Source organism: Drosophila novamexicana, unplaced genomic scaffold (genome assembly GCF_003285875.2).
Source record: "Drosophila novamexicana strain 15010-1031.04,08,12 unplaced genomic scaffold, DnovRS2.1 tig00000689-arrow-pilon, whole genome shotgun sequence".
NCBI lineage: Eukaryota > Metazoa > Arthropoda > Insecta > Diptera > Drosophilidae > Drosophila > Drosophila novamexicana.
In genome coordinates, this window is record NW_020824818.1 from 729,592 (window position 1) to 754,418 (window position 24,827).

The 24,827-nt window shown below is 41.6% G+C and overlaps 4 protein-coding genes and 1 long non-coding RNA gene across 12 annotated transcripts; 4 read left to right on the forward strand and 1 right to left on the reverse strand.

The window, feature by feature from the left end:
• The first annotated feature begins 2,353 nt into the window (after positions 1–2,353).
• Positions 2,354–3,134, forward strand: LOC115763130 (rutC family protein UK114). The gene is made up of 3 exons (XM_030705574.1): positions 2,354–2,462; positions 2,556–2,785; positions 2,922–3,134. Exons 1-3 carry the CDS (start codon positions 2,398–2,400, stop codon positions 3,041–3,043), a joined length of 417 nt encoding a protein of 138 aa, XP_030561434.1. The 5' UTR covers positions 2,354–2,397; the 3' UTR covers positions 3,044–3,134.
• Positions 3,135–5,068: 1,934 nt separating this feature from the next.
• Positions 5,069–11,508, forward strand: LOC115763017 (cullin-3-A). Of its 5 annotated transcripts, none has more exons than XM_030705409.1 (11): positions 5,069–5,160; positions 6,081–6,395; positions 7,620–8,003; positions 8,334–9,095; positions 9,210–9,380; positions 9,452–9,622; positions 9,687–9,801; positions 9,870–10,012; positions 10,086–10,309; positions 10,381–10,519; positions 10,589–11,504. In XM_030705409.1, the coding sequence occupies exons 2-11, from the start codon at positions 6,336–6,338 to the stop codon at positions 10,739–10,741; spliced, it is 2,322 nt and encodes a 773-aa protein (XP_030561269.1). In that variant the 5' UTR covers positions 5,069–5,160; positions 6,081–6,335; the 3' UTR covers positions 10,742–11,504. The 5 variants fall into 5 exon arrangements, with proteins under 5 accessions (XP_030561269.1, XP_030561270.1, XP_030561271.1 ...); XM_030705410.1 differs by lacking the exon at positions 5,069–5,160 and adding an exon at positions 5,321–5,418; XM_030705411.1 differs by lacking the exon at positions 5,069–5,160 and adding an exon at positions 5,666–5,730.
• A 534-nt stretch (positions 11,509–12,042) lies between these two features.
• Positions 12,043–12,607, forward strand: LOC115763193. Its single transcript, XR_004017885.1, has 3 exons — positions 12,043–12,097; positions 12,164–12,188; positions 12,255–12,607. It is a non-coding gene; the product is annotated as an uncharacterized LOC115763193 (long non-coding RNA).
• A 1,568-nt stretch (positions 12,608–14,175) lies between these two features.
• On the forward strand, positions 14,176–23,456 carry LOC115763038 (ankycorbin). 4 transcript variants are annotated; one of them, XM_030705453.1, is made up of 12 exons: positions 14,178–15,044; positions 15,140–15,475; positions 15,746–15,904; positions 16,427–16,693; positions 16,759–16,990; positions 17,048–17,148; positions 17,247–17,384; positions 21,942–22,098; positions 22,153–22,358; positions 22,411–22,679; positions 22,759–23,062; positions 23,118–23,456. In XM_030705453.1, the coding sequence occupies exons 1-12, from the start codon at positions 14,529–14,531 to the stop codon at positions 23,310–23,312; spliced, it is 2,880 nt and encodes a 959-aa protein (XP_030561313.1). In that variant the 5' UTR covers positions 14,178–14,528; the 3' UTR covers positions 23,313–23,456. The 4 variants fall into 4 exon arrangements, with proteins under 4 accessions (XP_030561314.1, XP_030561315.1, XP_030561313.1 ...); XM_030705454.1 differs by lacking the exon at positions 23,118–23,456 and having other exon boundaries at positions 14,176–15,044; positions 22,734–22,922; XM_030705455.1 differs by lacking the exon at positions 23,118–23,456 and having other exon boundaries at positions 14,177–15,044; positions 22,411–22,690; positions 22,759–22,854.
• On the reverse strand, positions 23,391–24,070 carry LOC115763039 (protein UXT). Its single transcript, XM_030705457.1, has one exon. It carries the CDS (start codon positions 24,068–24,070, stop codon positions 23,621–23,623), a length of 450 nt encoding a protein of 149 aa, XP_030561317.1. The 3' UTR covers positions 23,391–23,620.
• Positions 24,071–24,827: the final 757 nt, after the last annotated feature.

The window sequence follows — 24,827 nt, forward strand, 5'->3', positions numbered from 1 at the left end:
ATAAAAATCACATGCAAATTATATAGCTGGCTGAGACGCTAGTCTCTCTGCAGGTAGACATGGCTGAGAAATTGTTGCAATTTACGCCATGGCTCAGACCAGGAGCAGCAGCATTGGCAGCGTCGCTGCTTGCGGCGCTTTTATAAAGCCCCCAATAAGGCCTTACACAGATGAAGTTATTTGAGCCAATAAAAAATGGCAGCCAGAAATGATGAGGCGCATCCGACTCCGAGGCATGTCAAATGGAAAATGAAAAGGGAAAGTTTTGCGCAGCATCGAGGAAAAATTGGTAATAAAAGCAACGCTTTGAGTCTCTGTCAAACAAGTGCCATAAATATTGACCTGCTTCCAGTCTTGCTGCCTCCTCTGCCACATGCAACTGAAACTTGTTCTTTGCGGTTCTCGCTCTCTCTGTCTCTCTCTCTCTCTCTCTGCACTCGGCCCTTTGCTAAATGCACACCTTCAACTTCTGCGGAGGCAATTTGTTATTGTTATTTGCCGGACTGGCCGAATGTTAATTATATGGCATGGCTGGAATGGCTGTGGCTTATTTAAAGCTTTATTTATTAAAGCATTTAATGTAAATTGTTTGTAAATGCCACAGGCTATCATTATGTGGCATGCGATATAAGGAAATTATATATATGCATATAAATCAATTCCACAAGCTCTCTGCCACTAATTAATATCAATGTAGAATGTTCAATTTTGAGCTGTGCAAAGTTTATTTAGTATGAAGTTTCAGTCAACACCCACGAAGTCGAGAGGATGCACTGCAAACGCTCGAAAATTTCTTTTTGTTATACCCTGTAATAATTGAAAACGAATCAAGTGCGGTTCTTTTGGGCATATATGTATATATATGTCAGGCAACGATTTGAGCCGATCTAGAAATTTAAAATTGATATTCTTATTTGTTTATCTTTCCCCCTCTCAACGAAATTATTAAAAAGAAGAATAGTCGATGCATAAAGTGTGAATGAATTGAAATTCGGCACCGCGACGCTGGCTACAGGGCATCTGCTAGTTGGGCAACGCCGACTACAGATCCCTTACAGAGCCTTTGTTTAATTTTGTCTTGGTTAACTTTAACGGTGCGCATATTTTATGCGCATAAAGTGGATCATAAAGTAATTAATGCGCTAAAATGCGACATTAAAACGCTGCAGGGCAACACAAAATTTCTACTCCAGTGTTGAATCTTCGTGGGTTGCCCAAGCAGAATGCATACATAATAAAAAAAAAAAACAGAACAACAAAGCGACTGCAATCAATCTTTTTGGGGGCAGGCGTTTTCAGGGCGTGTTCTGTGTGCTCTGCGTTGCACCTACGCCTACCCGAGGAGCCTGGCGAACTGCGCCCAGTCAGTCTGCGGGCACCTTTTGCCAGGCAGTCAAGTCAAGAAGATTAAGACCCTAACCACATTTTGGCAAGAGAGATCCCATAATAATTACGGAGCTCGAGACCCAACTGCATATTGTGGCATGCGTACAAATTCTGGCAACGGTGCTTTCCTTCGCACTGACAGCGACTGACAGACAGCAATTGCCAAATATAATAAAAAATTAGCCGGGGCGCACGGGGCGTGCCGTCGAGGGAAGTGACGTGGCATGCATTAAATCAAATATTGGTCGCTAGAGAAAGTGTCTGCGACCCAATTGGCCAGAGATAAGGAATATGCGACACATTAATAGTGTTGCAAAACGTTTCAGATAAGTTATAAGAATATAGAGATGCACTGTTGCTCACGAGCTTTCGGTCGAAATACATATATCCCCCAAAGCTTATACCTTCTTATTGGTTTCCGATTTTGTAAGTTATTTGTGCTTTGACCGGTAAGAAATGGGTGCAATATGTGTTTAAGCCATGGATTCGACCTTAAGCTATCTAAATAAAGTAGTTGAAAGCCCAGAGAGAAAACTTGACTGCCCTAATTAAATTCAAATGTACCACGCTGAAGATTAAAGTTGTATTTATATAATTTGTTGAATACCAAAGTGCAAATATTTGAAGCTACAAAAAATTTAAGATACTAAAATGGATTTTATTAAATAACATATAAAATTCTATTCCCATACCTATATAAATATATTGAAATTTAAATGATTTTTGTTATAAAAACTGTAATTCATATGAGAGTGAGCGAAAGTGCCTGAGCTGTAGAGTATAATGAAAAGTGTATTTTGAGTTTACAGTTTAAAGCTCATGTTAGTGTTGCAAAAAGTGTGACAAGAGAGAGAGAGAGAGCAAGCGGGAGAGCGTGCGAAAAGCTCGCGCTGATAAAAGTTTGACATGCGTTCGCAGCGACAAGTGAAAAATAGCAAACACTGAGCGCTCAGTCAACTTTAAGCAGCGGCAACAGGTGCACAGGCGCTACAACAATTCAAAAACAAAGCCATGGCAACAATTGTGCGTAAACTAATCAGCACTGCAAATGCAGCCAAGCCGGTGGCGCCATACAAGTAAGCAAACGCGAGCGAATAGAGCGAGAGCGAGAGAGCAAGAGCAAAAGCAAACTGTCAATCATATCATGTTGTTGTTTGTTGCTGTTGTAGTCAAGCTGTGGTGGCCGATCGCACTGTTTATGTGTCCGGCTGTTTGGGTCTGGACAAGTCAACGATGCAATTGGTGCCAGGTGGCGCCACTGCGCAAGCAGAGATGGCGCTGAAGAATCTGGAGGCGGTGCTAAAAGCAGCCGACTCTGGCGTAGATAAGGTGATCAAGAACACAGTTTTCTTGAAAGATCTGAACGACTTTGGTGCGGTCAACGAGGTGTACAAGCGGGGTGAGAGCATTCCAATAGCTTATTATACAAGTGCCGCCGATAAGGCAGCGGCATCTGCTGGCTTATCAGCCGTACTAATAAAATTTGTTTACCACACACCACATTTACGATCAACCTTATCTGTACTCTTTTTCAGTGTTCAATAAGGATTTTCCTGCACGCAGCTGCTTCCAGGTGGCCAAACTGCCAATGGATGCGCTCGTCGAGATTGAGTGCATCGCTCTGACTGGGCCCGTGCACACCGTTACCGTGGAATAGCCATTAAAGCCTTCAAAACTGTAAGGCAGAACCAATTTAAATAGGAATTACGAAATGCCAATTAAAAGCTAATAAAACCGAAAATTGTTAATCAACTTGTTGCTATACGCGCCTTAGCGATGGGCACGTGCCGAATCAGCGTGTCACGAGCATGAAGAGAGGTTTGAAATTGAGCAGAAAGCACGAAAATTGAAAGAGACGAGAAGAGAAACACAAGCAGTTGGACACATGTGTATCGTGTCACGTGCATGTTGTGAGCGCCACTTGCAACAATTGTTGCAATAAATGTTGCTGCGTGCGCGCATTGGGCAGGCGCAAGCGTTGCTAATGTGAGTCTTATGTAAAAATGAAAACTCCAACAACTTTACATTTAAACCTTATATAGTTTACAATTTGCTGCAGCGGCAATTTATCTTTGTTTTTCCAGTTGTTGTTGCTGTTGTTGTTGTTGCTGTTGCTGTTGTGGCTGCTGTGCGCCTTTTGTATTATATTTCATCAAATGTTGCTGCATAAATCATTGGCAACATTCGAGCACAACTTTTGGCAATGTTGCTAACGGTAGCCGGTTAGCCAGCCGCTTAGACAAAGCGTTTATTTCACATTCAAATTTAAAAGTTATTCATAATGCCGACAACTTGTACGTCGCTTGCTGCGGCTGCTTTTTCTGCTGCTTCCATTGCAGTTGCAGTTGCAGTCGGATTATGCATGCTCCATATTGATGCGGCTGCCTTTTGGATAATGCCATTTTTGGGTCTCAGCGCCGTTTTGTTTAGCATTTGTTTTGATTTTTTTCATTGAAATTTCAGTGAATTTGTCTGCCACTCGGCGCTGTAGCATGATTTATTAACCTTGTTGCAACTGTTTTGCATGCACTGGTGTGAATATGAATGCTTCTCTGATGGTGCACGATTATTGTGGGCTTATTTATTTTTATCTCTTTTTTTTTTTAGTATTTTTGTGCTTGTTTTTTGTTTTGATTCCAGTCGTTGTCTCTAAGAGACAACAGCAACAGCGGCTGGCAACATGTTTTGCACCCGCAGCGCTGGCAACATTCATGTTGATATGCATGGCGTGTAATTAATTCGAGGCACATCACAATTTACATGCATAAATATTGTAATAAATACGCATAAATTGATGACAACAAACTGCAACAAGTGATGACCCTCCGCCAAACCCCGCTGTGCTCGATCGGCCCAGACATTTGACATAAACACCTACGCATTCGCCTGCCTCGCTATGAAGTGCGGCTAATTAATTTCGACGCACAGCCAACAACTGGCGACAAACCGAACCAAAGGGACGCCAGGCTTGCCACCACAAAAGGCAACAGCAACAGGAACAGCCAAGCATAACAGCCGCAACACCAACGCGGTGAAAGTGCGCATAATTTACACGCACGGGCCAAGCCAAGGAGACGGACCGACAGAACAGGCCGGGGCAGACGGCAATTGCAACTTGAATGTGGAAAATTTATACACAAATTAAGCTCACAATTTTGTTGTAAATTTTTGGCAATTTGCTTATCAGCATACTTGTTGGGCAGTGCCTTTGATCGAGCAATCGATAATTAAACAAACCGCATGCGGTAGCAGAAGTCCAAAGTATCAAATTACAGTTTTTGCCAGGCAGTTGCAAAGTGTCATAATTAAAATATTATACGTCGTATGAAACACTCGGCAGAAGGCAAGCTTTCACCTGTCCTTTAAAACAAATGGTTGTAATTCAATTTAAATAAGTGGACACGCATATTTAAATTCAGATTTTTGGCGCGCAATTAAACGTTAGCATACTTTTGGGCGCACGTGTTAATTAACAAATACCGATATTTCTTAAGCATCGCTAAATAAACTTCACATTTAACAATCGGTTGTCATTAACAGCTTAGTTTTGTGTTAGCAGTCTGACAACAGCTGTTTTAATTCGGATTCACACTTTTAACTTATAATTCCTTGAAAGCATTATTCAGCCTATAGCAATCTATTCTTGGCACACTTTGGAAAAATTACATTCATAATAATCTTGCAATGCCAGCTCCTTGAACATGTTCAAAAAATTCCATATGTGCCGCCAAAATAATATCGATATTAGGCATGCAACGCCGTTCTGTAGGCAATGTAAGTATGACCAGTTCTAATGTAAAAATAGTAGTCAACTATCGTTATCGATTTATCGGAATGGCAAAATTAGAGCATAACAACACAACAGCCGAATAACTCATATGCACTTATAATCAATATAAATTGCAATGCATGATAAACTAACAAACCGCAATATAATTGACAACAAACTGCGTGAACAACGCTAACCGAGTGATAAGCAACAAGCCAGCGATAATTCGTTAAAAACAAAGTGAACGCCGCTCTGGCAAAAAGGTACAACAAAACAACAAGAAGCAGCACACACACACACAAAAACAGACAGCAAAAACACACACACAAACGCAGTTGGTCTCTTTGCCATGCACGAAAAAGTGAAATAGCAAAAAAAAGAAACTATCAAAATTTTAACGAAACAACAATAATAAAAGCTAGCATTTAAAGCTACGCCAGTGATTTGTATTTGATCCTGTGCTCGCTCGCTTGTGTTTTGTTTTTATTTTTATTTTTTTTTTACAAATACTTGGCAAATATAATTTGTTTCATGCAGTTGCACGACTACACAACGACGTTTTATAGCGCCCCCGTGTGAGTTTTTCCTTTTTTTTTTTTTTTTGTATATTTCTCTTTATATACCTGGCTATGTGTAATGCTGTTTTCGTGCGCGTTTGTGTTTGTGTGTAACAAAGTCTTTGAATTTCTGAAAGCAGCCCAAAAGATCGTCACTGCGACAATGAGAAAGTCTGAGAGAGTAAGAAGAGGGAACGAAAGAGATACCGATTTCTGTGACAAAGAGACGTAATCCGCAGTCGCAGTAGCGGTCGCTGCCTACGCTGCTGACTTGCAATTGCAGTCAGTGCAAAAAAACAAAATACAAATAAACAAACACTCAAAACTCAACTGATCTATTGCTTTTCCTCTGTCGAACTTCATTGCAGCCACCCGCCACCCACAAAGTTTATCAGCGAAAAAACAACTACACCGCCGACGACAACGTAACCGTTTGTTTACAAGAAGAAGAACGACACAAAACGCCGCTGCCACTGTCGGTGCCGCTGCCACTGCCGCTGTTGTTGCGCTAGGTATCGAGATTAAGAGCGGTGCCGCTGCCGCTGCCGTCGCCGCTCCGCAGCAGGAGAGCGTACCAGCGTGCTGGTAAAGTGGAGGAGCAGTGTCGACATCGCCTGGGAAACATGAATCTACGTGGAAATCCACAAAAGAAGGAGGGCAAAATGCGCATACGCGCCTTTCCGGTAAGTGTGAAGAGGTAAAACTGCCGGTTGGAGCATGAGCCAGCATAAACTTGGACTGCGATAAGATATAGATAACACTGATCTGTGTTCCCCGTCTTCCTCTCCCTCTCTCTCTGTGTGTCTCGCTTACTATCTGTGTGTGTCTCTTGATACTCCCGTCCTTCCCCTCACCGGGCGCTGGCTCAGCAGGCTGCTCAACGCTGCCTAACACTGTTTCGACAAAGTTCTGTCAGGGTTGAAATTGATGAAAAAGCTTCATCACATTTTAGTTTTTAAGTTACTTTCAATCTCAACTTAGTTTCGACAAATTGTTGTTGTTTTCCAACACACACACACATACGCAGAAGCAGAGACGCCAGAGTACCGGAAACGCATTGATGACGAGCGCACACGACGTCATTTGGACAATTGTGGGACGCTAGCGCCACCTGGCGGATGTCAATAAGGCCTACAAACGGCAGCCGCTCGCTTACGGCACCAGCGGGCCAACGCCAACAAATTGCCCGAAGTCAACAGGAGCAACAGCCGGAGCAGCTGCTGGCTACGTCTCAGTCCTACTACATAATTGGGGAGCATCGCTATAGCTGGGAGCGCGCGCTTGGTTCCCAAAGTGGAGCCGGCGGCGCGCGTTTGCCTCCTCCGATGTACAGTCACGATCCGAGGATCGGTCTCTTTGGAGCCGCAGCGCCGCAGCCACCGCCGCCTTCGTCCAACAATCAGCCAAATAATCTGAATAGCCCGTCCCAATCTCACTATTACCCATCACCAGCAGCATCACCACCGCATTCGCGCATTGTAGCCGGCTCAAATAATTTTAATCATCGCTCCCGCAATACACGCAATGCCCTGGGGCAGCAGCAGCAACATCCACGCACTCAGCACCCAAATGTACCCCTCAATGTGGTGGCGCCACAGCATCAGCAGCCGCAGCCGCAGCCGCTGCGTAACTCCACACGCAGTGCGGCTGGCAATTCCACATTTACACCAACGGGCAATGTGCCGCCACACAGTGAACACTCCGTAAGGGCGACCTCAGCTGTGCAGCCAGTCGGAGCCGGTGTCATACAAATGCGTGAAATTGGACGCAAGTATCCATTGTGGCTGCCCGAGTATAAACGTCGCGCATTCAATGTTAGCCCCCAAAAGTTGCACAAATCTTCTACATAATAATCAAATGTTCGATTATTTTGCACTAACCCAAAATTGCCTTTTCCCTAATTGCAGGCCTCCATGGATGAGAAGTATGTGGATGACATATGGGCCACACTGAAAAATGCTATACAGGAGATACAGAAGAAGAACAATTCTGGCCTCTCCTTTGAGCAGCTGTATCGCAATGCGTACAATATGGTGCTGCACAAGCATGGCAATCGCCTGTATCATGGACTGAGCGATGTCGTCTCGAAGCATCTGGAGCAAAAGGTGCGGCAGGAGGTTCTCGAGCGTTTGCACAGCAATTTTCTGCCAAAACTGAATGAAGCCTGGACCGATCATCAGACCTCAATGGTCATGATACGCGACATACTCATGTACATGGATCGTGTCTATGTGCAGCAGCGCGGATTGGATAATGTCTATAATTTGGGTCTTAATTTATTCAGGGATCAGGTAAGTGTAACGCTACGCCTTAAACGGGAGCCCTCCAGACTGTGGTTGCCAAAAGATTAGCAAAGTAAAATAGTGAAACTTCGGAAAAAATATAGAAATTGTTATCGTCCTCGCACATAGAAAACAATATGCAAAACTCTACGAAAATCATCCAAGTTTATAAATGGAATTTATTATTTTTATTAGTTTTCATTTTCAAGATTCGTTCAATCTAAAACTATCTATAGGCAAACTAATTGCATAGATGTCATTAGAGACGGCTCCTAACTCTGCACAATCTGTAATTTAACAAAATTCTTACTAATTTGTGCACATTGTTTTCATATTCAGGTCGTTCGCTTTCCGGAAATACAGAAAGCGCTACGAGAGAGGCTGCTGGGCATGGTAATGGAAGAGCGTCACGGCGAGCCGATCAATCATTTGGCGATCAAGAATGCCTGCACGATGCTCATAACATTGGGAATCAATTCGCGAACCGTTTACGAGGAGGACTTTGAGAAGCCTTTCCTGTCACAGTCGGCGGCCTTTTACAAATTCGAATCGCAGAACTTTCTTGCGGAGAACAACGCTGGCGTTTATATCAAGAAAGTTGAGGCGCGCATCACTGAAGAATCGTCACGTGCGGCTCTTTATTTGGATAAGGATACGGAACCGCGCATTGTGCGTGTCGTTGAGGAGGAGCTAATTAAGAAACACATGCGCACCATTGTCGAAATGGAAAATTCGGGCGTGGTGCACATGATTAAGAACTCAAAAACCGAGGACTTAGCATGCACATATAAATTGTTCTCACGTTTAAAGGAGGAGGGCCTCAAAGTGATAGCCGACACAATGTCTGCGTATCTGCGCGAACAGGGCAGCATGCTGGTCAAAGAGGAGGAGAATGGCAACACAAATCCAATTACATTTGTGCAAAATTTGCTCGATCTCAAGGATCGATTCGATCAATTTCTGCTGCACTCATTTAGCAATGATCGACTCTTCAAGAATGTCATCTCTGCTGACTTTGAGCATTTTCTCAATCTGAACAACAAATCGCCCGAGTATCTGTCGCTCTTCATCGATGATAAACTGAAAAAGGGTGGCAAGGGCGTAAGTATCCAAATTTTTGATATAAGATATCATGTAGTCTTTACACTCGTTACAAGATTTTGCTATCGAAACTATGAATCCAATGTTTTACTATAAAAATAACTATTTTTACAGATGAGTGAGCAAGAAATTGAAACCATTCTGGACAAAACGATGGTTCTTTTCCGTTTCCTACTCGAAAAGGATGTCTTCGAGCGCTATTACAAGACGCATTTGGCCAAACGTTTGCTGCTCAACAAATCGGTCTCCGATGACTTTGAGAAGAACATGATATCCAAACTAAAGGCAAGTATCGAAAGAAAAAGCACTTAATTTTAAACAGGGCACTAATCAATTTGTTGCTCTAATTGTTTTAGACTGAATGTGGCTGTCAATTTACATCAAAGCTGGAGGGCATGTTTAAGGATATGTCCGTGTCCAATACGATTATGGACGAATTTAAAAGTTATGTAAATAATAACAGTTTTTCATTGAGCGGCGTGGAGCTGACGGTGCGCATACTGACCACCGGATTTTGGCCCACACAGGTGACTCCAACATCATTTGACCAAGCATTTTTGTGGTTTCTAAACCTTAAGCTTAAACCCACAGACGGCAACGCCCAATTGCAACATACCCGCAGCACCACGCGAGGCCTTTGAGGTGTTTAAGAAATTCTACCTGGACAAGCACTCGGGTCGGCAGCTGACGTTACAGCCGCAGATGGGTGAGTTAGCATTGGTTTTAATAAAGCCCCTGTAATTTGTTCTAACAGTTAGTTTCTGATTTGCCCAGGCACTGCCTACATAAACGCCGTTTTTTATGGCCGCAAAGCGAACGACAGCGACAAGGACAAAGATGGGCCAAGCTCAAGTTCAAGTGGCTGTGCTGTGCCTACCACAACGCGCAAGCATATATTACAAGTGTCCACCTATCAGGTGAGCAAATGTTAATGAGTTCTCTAATACAAGTCAATTAAAATCGAATCTCTTTGTTCTGTATCAACCGTAGATGTGCGTATTGTTGTTGTTTAACAATCGGGATGTGCTGACCTATGATGACATACACCAAGAGACGGATATACCCGAGCGTGAGCTGGTGCGTGCGCTGCAATCTTTGTCAATGGGCAAGCCTGCACAGCGGTTGCTAGTGCGCAACTCAAAAACGAAAACAAAGGACATTGAGCCCTCGGACGAGTTTTATGTGAACGATGCATTTGTCTCAAAGTTCCACAGGTGCGTAATATCGTTTGCGTCAACAACTTAAACGCAAAAAGTAAACGTTCTTTTTATTACCCATTGTGCAGGGTAAAGATTCAAACGGTCGCCGCCAAAGGCGAATCGGAGCCGGAACGCAAGGAGACGCGCGGCAAAGTGGATGAAGATCGCAAGCACGAAATCGAGGCGGCCATTGTTCGCATTATGAAGGCGCGCAAACGCATGGCGGTAAATATTTAAATCGTTTATTACTGATAACGAGTAATCAAATTAACAATCTTTTGCAACAATTTACAGCACAATCTGCTTGTCTCGGACGTAACGTCGCAGTTAAAGTCACGTTTCTTGCCCTCGCCCGTGTTCATCAAGAAGCGCATCGAAGGCCTTATCGAGCGTGAATATCTGGCGCGAACGCCAGAGGATCGTAAAGTGTACATTTACTTGGCTTAAGGAGTGTCCGCGCGCAAAAGGCATCCAACTCATTCAATCCGTTGGCACATACTCATCATTTTGCAATCGAAAGCTACTAATCACGAGCAACTGCCCCATCTCATATCCTCAAATCCCTCCCCACCTCATTTTCAACTTTTATCAATTCGCAATTAATCGGTAACACAACCATCCACAACTTTAATTAAGCGCCAATGCAGTTACGAGCATCCAAACTGGAATCATATATTTTGACCAAGATGTTAAATAGAATTATATAACTCAATAGACAAGTGCGAAATTTGTAAGCCTGACATTCAAAATTGAACAGTTATTGCTAATCTTTAGATGGTTATGCAGCTCTCCTTCTTTCTCTCTCTCATGCCATTGCTATCCATAATATAATTTCGACTATTCTCTAAATTCTTCGCAATTTATTTAACACAGTTTTTTATATTTCTTACCACACACAAGCACACCTTTTGAGGCACAAAACATGCGCCACACACACATTTACAATATAGCAACAGCAACAAAATGTATAGCAATAAGCCACATACACACATTATTACACACACACACACACACACACACACACATGCACCATGGATGGAGAAGCGTAAGCGAAGCAAACGTAAGGATAAATGCATAATGCAAAAATTAACTCTAAGCAGCAGTATAAATATAGCTAAACTAATAAATTTCTAAATGAATAATAAATTTAGTGAGCGTTTCATGTACATTTTTACGTAACTCTCCCCTCTCCCAAAAATAAATACAAAAAAAAAATCCAAAATTAAAAATTTAAATTTAAAATCTAAAAACTTCGAGATTCATGCGAAAAGAGTTTAAAGTTTAAAAAGACATTTTAAAATCGATCTTTTATATACATAACTAAACACATTCGTCAGCAGCTTATAAAAACTATATACGTGTATAAAAGTTATCTACTAATTTAGTTGGTATAACCAACATTCATGCCAATACCAGCCCAATATATTCGACAGTTTCTTTATTTGTTCACATTTTTTTTGTCCTTTTTCTTGTATTGAAAATAAACTGCAAAATTTTATGTGAGAGAGTCCATTAACTAATATAAGCGTATGCATGGAGTCAAAAGAGCAAAACGAACGCGTATGAAGAAAGAATTGTACATAAATTTTTGTTCTTATGTATGGAAAAAAGAAATATAAATAAAACGTATATGAGCGTTAAAATGTACAGTGTACGTGTCATTTGTCAAATTTACTCTATACAATTTTTCGGTATACCTAAGGGGATTTCTATTGTCAGATTTACCAAACATATCTCACATTTTTTGAGAAAGTCAATCTTGATTCTATCGGAAATTAAATGTTATTCATTAAGTACAGTAAGGTAAGTCCCTTAAAACTGATATTTTCAATTCCATAGTTGAGTAAAAGTACTGGAAAATCGATGTAGCTGTCTACCCGTAAATAAATGGGAGGTAATGTCAAGAAATCTTCAAAAATTACCTTCTTAATACAAAATATGCTACTTTTAACTTTTCTAGTGAGCCCATCAAATAGACATAGATTCTGGATCAGAGGACGACTATTTGCTTTCAAAATGTCGAGAGTTTCTTCCAAATTTCAGGAATATCTTAATAGTTAACATCTGGATATTGGGAATAAACGTATTTTACATTCAATATTGCAGTTCCGCATTTCCATAAGAAACCCCGTCTAAGGATAGTTCGGTTACTGGTTATGTGGTATCTCCTAGTCGTGCACCCTGGACCTAATCGATTTTGTTTGTTGTAAACAAACTTATCTAACCTGCAAATAGGCAGGCAAATTATAATTATTTATCAATTAAATTGACCAACTTTTACAGCCAACTATCGCCTGGCCGGGCCGAACGAAGCTGCGCAAATAAAAATGACTTGCTTTTAGATTTTCAAAATAAATATGCTAAGTTCTTGGGTAAACACAGACGCTGAGACCGCGACGGGGACAGAGACAGAGGCGCCGATTCAAGTTAAGATTCTGATGCCGATCCGATTCGATCGGATTCGATTCGATTCGATTCGATCAGACGCACTGATAAGGCCAAGCCAAAGAGTCAGAGAGCGCAGCAGCTTGCGGCGCTCAAATGGAGCAGCCCCTTTGAAAACTAGAAACAAGTAAAAAAGCTGTAGTGAAAAGTATTCGATTGACAAATACCCTACAAACATTACGGCATACCAAATCGTACATAATTCAAATGCACCATATTTGAGGCAAAGACTAGATGCTTTTAATAATTTGAAGTATTTTTGAGTTATTTTTCAACCCGAACTAAAGTTTTATGATTTCTTCTATTTAGTCTTATAGTATATTTTAAAATATTGAAATAACTAGTAATTTGATTGCTGTTTTTCTGTTGTAGAAATCATAAATATCTGTATGTTAAAAATTGTCCAACTAAAGAACGAACTCTCTTTCAGGAGTTTCCGTTTTTCAGTACTATGGAAAACTATGAGATCGTAAGACTCCATCTAAAAACGGGCTGAGGCGCAAAACTGTTCGCTAAATATTGTATGGAACAGTAAGGGATAGGAACATCTCACAGAGATATTTGAAGATGCTGGAACGCCAAAAGCTTAAGCCTAAGATCTTGACAGCAAATGTTAAATGCTGCACAGTGTGAATTGACAATTGGATACAATTTTGACAGCAGATGTGAAATGTTATAATAATAGAAATAGACGACTCTTCTATTTATAATAATGATATCATTTATGATAATGATATCATGGATATGTTCTACTGCCTGCATACCCACGCTTACGGCTTGTGCCACTTACAGGGTATAAAATAAGTGATATTGCCCATACTCGTAACTTGTGTGCACTTCAGACGCACAATATTTCTGGTGTGTGTCGCTCGCTCAGTTGCCGTCTGGTCACCAAGCGCAACGGGGCAGCACGCGGTCGCGAAATTGGAATTGCGAAATAGCACTTGGCGGTGCGAAGAGCCAGAAATAAGTTGGAGCCGTATCCAAAACTAAAAAAGCTGAAAATCGACACCGATACCGTTTGCTCTATACTTCGCGTGCGCGTGTGTGTTGCAAACACAACGGTGAAAAAAAAAAAACAAGAATATATATATGTATATGTATATGTGTTAAAATATTTGATATATGTACATATATGTGGAATACTTATGAAAATAAACAAAACTACGTCAGAAGACTACAAACAAAAGATATGAACACGCCGCCTCCGTCGCCGTCGCCGTCTCAGTCGCAGTCGCAGTCGCTAACGACGTCAGCGTCGCTGCCAAGGTTCGCTTGAACGTTAGGCGAATCGAAATATCATTTTTTTTCCGATTTTATTAACATTTGTTGCTTCTGTTTCTGTTGATTTTTGTATTTTATTTTTTCTTTTTAACTTTTTTTTTTTTGTTTTGTTTTGTTGTTTAACGGTTGCGTGTGTAAAGTTAGTGACCTTAGTGAATCGTGATTTACAGTGAGGAAAACTGCATTTGAGTTTCGGAGCGAAATCGGATCGTTTGAATCAAAGCAGGCGAAGTGCCTGGCTCTCAGAAAGCCAGACGGCATTAGTAGTAATGCCTTGGGAATTGTCAACCATTCACTTTTTGAACCAAACCAGACTAGAACACTTGGCCTGATTACACAAGCGATTCTAGACTAAAGCTTGACTAAAAATTGGCAAAATTTGGAATTTCTGTTTTCTTGAATTGAAAAGAAAAGACAAAACAAAAACAAATTTCCAATTTATATTTTGTTTGTTGTTTTTTTTTTTTTTTTTTTGTATTCTGATAACCCACAATAATATCTTGTAATGAGCCAACGAGGTGCGTTTTGCATAAATGCCGCGACACTGGGCCTGACTACGACTGGTTCGCAGTCATCCTCGCCGCGTGCCGCCGCCGCCAACCAGAAGCCAGGAGAAGCTGAACAGCAATTGGAACAGGCCAGAAAAACGCTTGGGAACCCAGGAGAGGATGAGAAGGCGGGAGAGCTAAAGCGTGAACAACTGCAAACAGTTAAGAACGAACTGGAGCAATCGCCACGGGATCTGCCGGACACGGAACCACCGAGCATTGAAACGCTCTTTGCCACACCAAGCCTGAGAGGTGGAGCAGATGCGTCTGCTGTCGGTAGCACTGCGAGCGAGGACCAGACCCAGTTTAATGCCAGTTCAGAGCCCACATCCACGGAGCACTATCGCAATCAGCTCAAGAAGCTGCGCGGCATATGTGGAGACGCGGCCATGATGAACTTTGAGCTGAATAGCATTTTTCTTAAGCGACTCGAGGAGATCGATTGCATGGACCAACAAAGCGGCGGCGATTCGGTGAGTAATATTCGAAAAGATTCAAATAGTTGATAAGAAATTGTTGCTAAAAGTCGCTTTACTTTAATTGTTGATTTGCATTCGTTTAATTCCAGAATGTGACGCCACAGTTGCGTCTGGTAACATTTCAGGATTGGGTCGACCTGTTGCTGCATGTCAACTACATTATCTTTGGCAACATGTCCGCCATGGAGGTGGAGGCCTACGAGAAGATCATGAACTGTTTCCAATCGGTGCGCGGCGAACAGCAGCAGGCTCTAGACGAGAATCGCAAGCTGCGCAAGGACATTTGCGCCATTATAAAGCTGGTGCAGGAGGCTTTCCATCACAACATCTGGAACACGGATGAAATGTGTCTGGAAACACTGACGGTCAATCAGCTGCTCGGCCTACAGGCCGATCAGACCCGACCGGAGAGCGAGGCCGAGAAGGTAGGTTGGCTAATTAGCATAAGGGGCTAGGGGCATCGTTCACTCATCGAAACTTGTCTTCTTCTAGAAGTACGAAGATTCAAATAGAAACGAGCAGACCAGAAATTTATTTGTTCAATTCGATTCCACCTACGACCCCTCATAAGTGCATTCAAGTTTTCAATTCAATTTTACGTTTTATATATTTTTTGTCGTGTTGAATTATTTGAAATAAATTAGCTCTATATGCAACGAGAGAGGGTTTCTTATCTGAGCATTATCTGATTTCAGGTTACCAAATGCATGAGATCTCTGGCCAACGAGGTGGCCGCCAAGCATGATGAGGTCTGCCATTTGCAGGACCAGATGTGTGCGCTGGACGAAGTGGTCCAGACCGCGCGACAGAAGATCATCCTAAAAGACAAGTGCATAGCGCAGCTCAATCAACAGGTGAGATGCCAATCAACAGATTGATCGATTGATTAATTCTTGAAAAATGCAATAATCGGTAGATGAATTGCAAGCTAATATATGTAGTCGCAGGCCATAGTAGCTAGTCTCTAGCCGACTAGCAGATACTCTTCTGCTACCTTATGAAACTTTTAGGCGTAAGGCTCTTCATATAACGGAGGGAGTTATCCATATATACTACATATACTACATTTGGTTAATTACGTTAATAGCTCTTATGGTTTTCGAGATTTGTTAAGAATGAAATCTTATATGAAGAATCTTATATACATACATATGATTATTTTATCATCAAAATTTTTGGGCCATTTAAGGCAATTCCCCACATACTTTAAAATAATCAATTGTATTACATCATGGCCTGCTATTTGGCACATATATAACCTGAGGGGCATATTGATATTGCTTTGGGTTTCAATTTATAATTCATAAGCACAACATTGCTCACGTTTATAAATAAAATTTCATGTTAAAAACGACATTTATCTTAATTTTATTTAGTTAATGGAACTGCAAGATTGTTTGTCAAGCATGACGCAAGGATCGAACACCAAGGCAAGTTTAACTGAGGATTATGATGTCGACTTCAACCATGAGGACTTCACCAGCTGTTTGTTCGAGGGCCTCAACGAGAAGGATCAACAGGCCAGCGAGCTGCTGCGCATGCTCAACAAGGAACTGACCGAGTTCATAGATCTGATCAGCAAGAAAGACTTTCAGGCCATGGAGTGCCGTCGAAAGTTGCTCTCCTGCTTCTTCGAGAGAATTGTAGGTCACGCACAACCTGTGTTCATTAAGAGCTTTCACTACATTTCTCACAATCGCTTTCTCAGAACTGCGATCGCGCCGACACACTACGCAAATTGGAGAACTTGCGTACACAGCTGCGGGCGTTGGATTGCAATTTGGATCAGCTGGATGCACCGATTGCCTGCAGCACCCAGGTGACTGAGGACGACTTTGATATACAGCTCATCGATGCACTGCGTCGCCGCTTATGGAACATCAACGAATGCAACAAGGAGCTCAATTCCAGATGCCAGCGTCTGGAAGTCCAGCACCGAGGTACGTATTCAAAGCTATCGCTACTAGTATATTATATATATATGTCTGATTCTTTAGTTGAACTGATGGAAATCCGTTGCCTATACGAAGCTGAACGTTCTATAAATGTCAAAAATTGTGAGGCATTGAAGCAGATAGCTGATCTACTCTCCAAATTGGTAAGTACGGCTGTAGTTAGACAATGGTTAATTATAATTAATACATAAGTATTTCCAATTACACTTCAATTACTAATTGATTGCAACTGTTGCTCTAGCGCTGCTCCGATCTCTCGTATGAGGAGATCTACACAGATAAATCGGCAAATAATCCATTTTGCGTGGCCATCATGGAAATGTACGAGAAACTCAACAAGCTAGAGAATAGTGGGGAACAGGAGAAACAGCTTTTAACCGTAAGTAATTGCATATATTCAATTTATCGTATGCGACGGTTATGGTACCCAAAGAGTTCTTCTCAAATTCAGCCCAACAAAAGTGAGCCCCAAACACCTGCCCACAGCACATAGCCGATAACGACAACAACAACAACAACTTGCGACTTGTTAACCCCCTCCGAGCAGCCGCCGCTTAAGCATAGTTTAAATTAGTTTAATTTATCGTAAGTTTCTACACTTGTAAGATAAACGACAAACATTACCCAAAAGTAAACTTAAGCCATAAGTTTTGTTTTATAATGTCCGACTATTTATTAGCTTTAATAATGCAGCAAGTTCCCGCCAAAAAATTTCAAAGGCAATAGTTACAACAAACTACATTTACTTACACACAAGCACATATATTGTATATATATAGTTATATATAAATATACATTGTTGCCGAGGGCTATAGGATTGTACAATATGTTCGTGTTGGAGAGAAACACTCTAGTAATGAAATCTGCTGTTTATAAAAACGAAAAATTCTATTTACAAGCTAGTACTACTATTTTATAGTATTTAAGCAATGGAAGCAATAAACTTAGTTCTACCTCCTAAGATATTGTTTCAAAGTTCATAAAGAGTTAATGTCATTTAGACGAAAACGCAGTCACACGATCACAAACTACAGAGTACTTTGGAGTTGGCCAAAAGGGAACTCTTTCCGATAAACGGAATAGAATGAATGATTGTTAATAACATGTTTCTGACACGCAAAGGGGAGGATATTTGCCGGTTCCTCCCTATCGATGCAGCTGTGACTCAGTAACTATATGACTTCAAGATATTTTCATTACATTACCAATACAACCCCCCCCCCTCCCCCCACCAAATATCTTCAAATCTTTATGAAAAGGGATTATATTATTTTATAACTTGTTTCCTCGAACAAATACCAATACCAAGTTATTCCCGATTTAACCTATGATCCCCAATTATAAAATTCTATTAAATTTCTTTAATATTCTATTAAATGCCATTTCCCGCATAATGATCCCTCCCGAACAATGATTTGTTTAATTTATTAAAGGACCCTCGGGTGCCCTATAAATGTTATATGCAATAAAATTGCATTCCCCATTGTTATATATATATGTATTACCATGTACATATGCTGCAGTTCCCGACAGTAGTTGAACTATATTACCATTAAAGTCGTTTGATTTATGTACTCAAACTGTTGTGGGAAAAAGGCTCGAAACTGTCGAAACGAAGACTTATTCTTTGTTTACATTGGACAAATACAAATCGCTTGAAACTCCGCCGAGTTCAACTGCAATTCTGGCGGGTGGGGCGCCCAGCTCCTAGAAGCTGAAATAGGTTTCGTGTTATTTATTTGCCCACAATCGACACGCGAGCTGCGAGCCCTGATATGCATATCGATGAGCATGCCAGGAGGGCGAGGCTCCTGCGAGGGGTGTAGCCCCTGGGCAGATAGACAGCCGAATGGTCGCCGGAGTAGTCCGCGTCCAACGTCAACGTTGCTGTTTATTCGCGTGAAACAAATCAAACCCGTCGTGGAACTGAATATCGAAACGGAAACACAGTTGGAAATATGAAAACGGCAAATATAATAATCAGCCGCGTTGCTGGCAATGCTTCTCCTCGTCGCGCTGCACAAAATCAAGACATAAAACAAACAGTTCACGTGCCTTAATTAGCTGCACCCACATACAGGCCAGGACGACGACTTCTCGTCATCGTCGTCGACTCCTGCGGCCACGAAGTTGACGCCCGCCGTGAAATGTCTGGGCGAGGCGATAATATTTACCAGGTGGCAAGACTACGAGCAGGACGCGTCGCTGATGGCGAACGGATACGTGTGCAATTAACAAAGTTTATCCTACGAGCCAACCAACTGAAAAGTTGGCCAAAAGTGCAAATTGTTTTCCCCAAGCAGCCAAAAGCAAAGCTACAAATGAAAAGTGCTCGAAAAGTGTGAGGCGTGCAAATTGTGTGCGGATTGCTTGGACAGCAACACGAAAGTTTATTAAAATATCACATGTCCCAAATGTATCTATAAATTTCTTCAGCACCAACTTGTAATTGTTAGGCGGTTCGACTCGAGGCCGTCAACCTGCTACGAACCAAGTTTTGTATTCGTACCTTGGCTTATATTGCTCCAGACATTTATAGAAGAGCTAATGATCAGGTTTTTTTCTGAAAATGCAACAGGCAAATAATATTTACAAAAATATGAAACCTTCTATTGAACTAAATTGTTTAAAAAGAGTGGTTCGCATCTGGTTTAGGCTCGAGACTTTTTTATTCACCTACTTTCATTTAAGGTTCGGTACATCGAAAATATAATATACGAATTCCGCAACTAAACCGATTCACAAATTGAACATAATCGGATTCCGGGCTCAAACCAGTTCGACTCAAACCTGATATTTATGAAATCTTACAAAAATAGTTGCAATTTTTCAAAATATGTTTCACAATTTTATAGATTCGAGTTAATGTAAATATATTATACTTTAAAAAAGTTCATCTTTATTAGTCTCAACCAGTTTAGTTGAAACCCGTCTTGCTGCCTTGATCAAAAACCAACGAGAGTATATGAAATAGTTCGTAAACAACAAATATTTATCTTGATATTATATTCGTACATAGACAATATTTGTAAAGTATTAGAGGCAAGTCGTGAAAGACTTTTCCTCAACTTTAAAGACAAACTAGTTTAATGGAAGCTCAACCGCTATAAAAACGTCTGAAATCGATTTTCACATGGAATTAAGAATCATAAATGTCGGCCCACATAATAGACATTTAAAAGTGTTTTAAGTGCGCGCAGCCATGCATTCGCTACCAGCCAACTTAAGAGCTCGACCAAGTTGGGGCTCACGATATAATTTAATACCGAATGCAAGTAGTTTATTTGGAAATCCATGTCAAACAGTCAAAGGCATTGGCAAAATATAATAAAACATAACTATAAAATAATTGGGGGCTGGGAGACGCGGGTGAAAGTGCTAAAGAATAGAAACTTTGAAACCTGAAACTTTGCCACCTTTTTGGGCTGCCGCCCACAAGGTCGAAAGTGGATTTGCCTTCATTTCCGTGACGAAAGTTTTAATAGCAATATTATTGGAATGAAATGAAATGGTAATGAAGGCAAAATACGTGGCGTTTATAAATATTTTGAACGAACGGCAATTTGATATCGACACGAAAGCCCGACATCATTCGACACCAGAAACAATCCAAAGAATAACATAAACAAACACATAAAGCGACTGTGTCTGGGGCCCGTCTGACATCTGGCAATTGAGATGGTAAGGCTGAGGCTCTCGAACTCTGAATATGATTGTTATACGTATCGCTTTCTCGACTGCAGACTGACATTGGCGCGGATTGTCCGCATCGACAGCAGCTGGAGCACACGCTGCTCCACTGCCAGACGCAATCGCAGATACTTCAGGCCACCCGCGACAACTACCTGAGCATAATTGAGGAGTTTCAGCGCGATCTGGAAGAGCTCACGGAACAAGTGAAACAACAACAACAACAGCAGCAGCAACAACAACAAAATGAGCTTACGTCCAGGGAATCGGAGCAGAGCTACTACGAGGAACCGACACGAATCGGCGCAAATGAACTCGAGCTACAAGTTGGGAATTATAAAGAATCGTTAATAAGAATAGAAGCTACTTTTTTTTTACTTTTTAGTTTTATAGATCGTATCTAGCTTTGTTGCTAGCATTCATTCTATATATTTATCCCGTAACCATGTCAATATAGTCACGTTCTACTGTCCGTCTGTTTCTATGCAAAGTGGTTTCTCTTTGCGAAGACCTTCCTAACGATCGGAGAAAAATAAATTTCTAGTATTACATTTTGTTTTTGAAGGAATTTGGACCAACCAATCAACAATTGCAAGTTTTATCATGCTCTTTAGAAATGAGTTAAGTCTTATTCATGATCAGGATTCAGGATCGTATCTCCGTTGCAAAATAAAAAGATCTTGTATGAAAAAGTTTCGTTGGCCTATCATATGATATGGTTTTATATATAGAATCGGTCTAAAAATTATATATATAGTTCTCTGTCAAGATATCTCCATCAATCTCGGCAACTACGAGCTCCACAAGTATATCCAAGCATATATGTAAGACCCTAACAAATGGTAGAACTTTATTTTTTGGGTCCTATAGGAATAGTCGGTAGTATAAAAGGGGTTCTAAGGGTACATAGGTATTAAATCATTCGTGCCCACTTACCATATTCCTGACTTATGATCTGAATCGTCTGAATAATGCATAAAATAGCTCTATGGGATGAATCGGTAGGATAGCTTTTGTACAAAAGCAGACTTAACCCATATGTCCGCACGGATACGTCGAAGAAAGCTGAATCTATGATTGATTATGGATAGGCTAGCTGCAAATCCTTTAACTTTGTTTTATTATGATCTCCTTTATTAAATTCCTTTAATCCTTTTTGAACACTTTCGCCTTAAAATCCTTTAGCATTCACGCATGCACAGATTAATTCTTTGTTGTTTGAATTCTTCCATGTTTCCTTTTGCAGAACGAAAGACTAGTTTGTCAAATACAAAGTCTACAGAATGCATTGTTCGATCGTGAACAGCAAATCGAGCAGCTGCGCTCAACGCTTAATGGTTACATCGATCTCAATGAGACCAACAGACTCAAGGATGAAATTTCGGCACTGAAACAAAAGAATAGTGAGTTTTAGTGATATATTCGAAGCAACTGGCAGATCTAATCGATTCTTTCAGCTGAACAGTCTCAAAAAGTTTTGGAAATTGCCAGTTTACTGAAAGCGCAGGAGGAAGAGCGGCAGAAGCTATGCCAAAACAATGAAGAGCTCATGAATAACTATGAGGAGCAGGCCAAGAAGCTGCGGCGAGCGGATCGCGAAGTACAAAACCTGCAGGACTGCATGGTGCAGCTGGAGAAGCGACAGGATGAGCTAAAAACGGAGGTGAGGAGAAAAACCAAAAAAAGAGTTACTATAAAATAATACCTTGACACAGCGAAATCTGTTGCGTGAAGAGGTAACCGCCCTTAAGGAGAAGGATGCCAAGCGCAGTGGCCGGGAACGGGCGCTGGGCGATCAGCTGAGAAGCCGTCAGGCGGAGCTTGATAAATCGCGTTGCCTCGTCCGCGACATGCAAAACCATCTGAAGCAGGAGGAGCGCCAACACAAGGAAACCCTGGACCGTCTTTGCCAAGCCAACGAGGATATCCGACAGCAAATGCGCGCCGTTGCCTGTGAATGCAAACAGATGCAGCTCAAGCTGAAGTATGTATTCGGTACGGTTGATCCGATAGCGTATCCATCACCAGTCTAAACCAGTTTGATCCCCCATCCTCAACTGCAGACAGCAGACGAACGTGAACGAGCAGCAGCAACAGATTATAGAATCGTTCCGCAAGTGGAAGGATGCGCAGATCAGATCGGATGAAGCAATGCGCCAGTGCATCAAGCGTGCCGAGGAGCATATCAGCCTATTGCTGGAGGAGAACCAGCGTCTGTGCGAGGAATACAGGCGTCTATATAACGACTACTGTCTGCTCGAGGTGGAGTTGCGACGTTTCAAAGTCGCGGTCAACAGTCGCTTTGCGGCCGGTGGTTACGCCCAGTCGGATGGTGTTGTCCTCAGCGGGCAGGAGGTGCACGATAATGTGAGTGCACACCTATCCACGTCTAATTCAATTGATTTGCCACCTTAACCCGCAGATGGCCAACCGTATGAGGTTCATGTGCAATACCGCGGAGCGTCTATCCGAACAGTGCAAAACTCTTAATGCCGGCACCCTGCCCGATCTGTCCATCAATCAACGATGTGTTGCGGGCGGCGAGCAACCATCATCTGCCAAACAGACCAAGCCCTGGCAGCTGAGTGGGTCCAAGTCAACGTCCAGCTTGCTGTAGGATATATTTATTCATTCCTTCTACTTGCGGTTCAATGCGAATATTTATTCATTCAAATCGGTTCATTTCACGTAATTGTTTTTTTTTTATCACATTAGGACAACAGCTGTAAATTCAAAGTTGTAATTTATAAGACAAAATAACTAGAGTATATGCTTGTGTAAAGCTTTTTGACTTGACTTGAAAATTCATTAATATGCTGTATTTTAGTGGGGAATCCCTAATTGGGCTTGTAGAGCTCGATGTATTAATATTCAACTAAGGAATTATGTAGAGCATTTTCTAACACTAACCTAAGCCATCGCCCGTTATCTGTCATCCCGTTGCTGCAGAAGCTTTTCCCGCTCGCTGATCGCTATGAGAGCCATCTTGATTTGGGAGCGCTTCTTGACGCTCTCCTCGCGCACCACATCCGCCTGCTTGGTTAGAATTTTGGTGCGCACATCACTGAAGCGTATCGCCTCGTCCATGCTCATTTCCAGATACACCTCCTTGCCCACGTTAACCAGGATTTTGTCCATTTGCTTGACGCGCGCCTGCATGAAAATGTTGCTGCCAATGTTCACCTGCGTTTTGTAGCCAGCCGGCATATGGTCGCCAAAGGTTTGCAGTGTATTCTTTAACTGTACATACTCCATGATCTCCTCGTTAAAAAGATTGAGATGGTGCTCCAGCTGCTTGAGATCCTCTTTAAGCACATCGTTGATAAACTCCTCGATTTGGGTTATGCGCGCTTTATGTGCGTCTGCTTCCTGCATTGTTTAGTTTTGTTTTGCCTGTGCACCGCTGTAGCTTAACAGCACAGCTGTGGGCACCCAAAAATGTTATGTTAACAGCGCGCACTAATTTGTAACTCTATATAAGATAATCGTTTCCTGTTACTGAGTGATATTGGCTGAAGCAGTTGTGTAGGGCAATAATTGGGACCATGTAAATTAAATTTGAAAGAAATGGAACTACTTACACGGGATATTTGATTTAACAGCTGTTTACTCTTCTCCGTTAACAGAGACATATTAGAGACAACAGCTGTTACATTAATGTGGTGGTGTGGCGATATCTTGGGTTGGCGCGCGCACTTCATTCAAAATGTATGCAAAGTTATCGATAAATGTAGTCGATGTGATTTACCCCATACAGCAACCACACTTTTCTTTATTTAAATATTGAATTGAGTATTATAAACTACGGCTGAGTGACAGCTAAGCCTCCATGCGTATAATCTGGCTTTCGACGGATTGGGGCGACCCCCCTGCCACTTATGAATTCCAATTCGCAATTTTATGTAATCATCGGATCACTTCTCGTGCCGCAGTTAGCTGTCGCGAGAGGCGAAAAAAGTCAATTGTTTGCGCACGCAATGCCAAATGTAATAATTTCACAGCGTCTTTTTTCATATTTATTTTGTCTTTGTTTTATTATTTGCAACATTGTTGGGCGCAAATCAAAACGGAATAAAGAAAGCCCCCGCGGGCCACATACCCAGACGGCAGCCGAAACTCTTTCATTAGCATT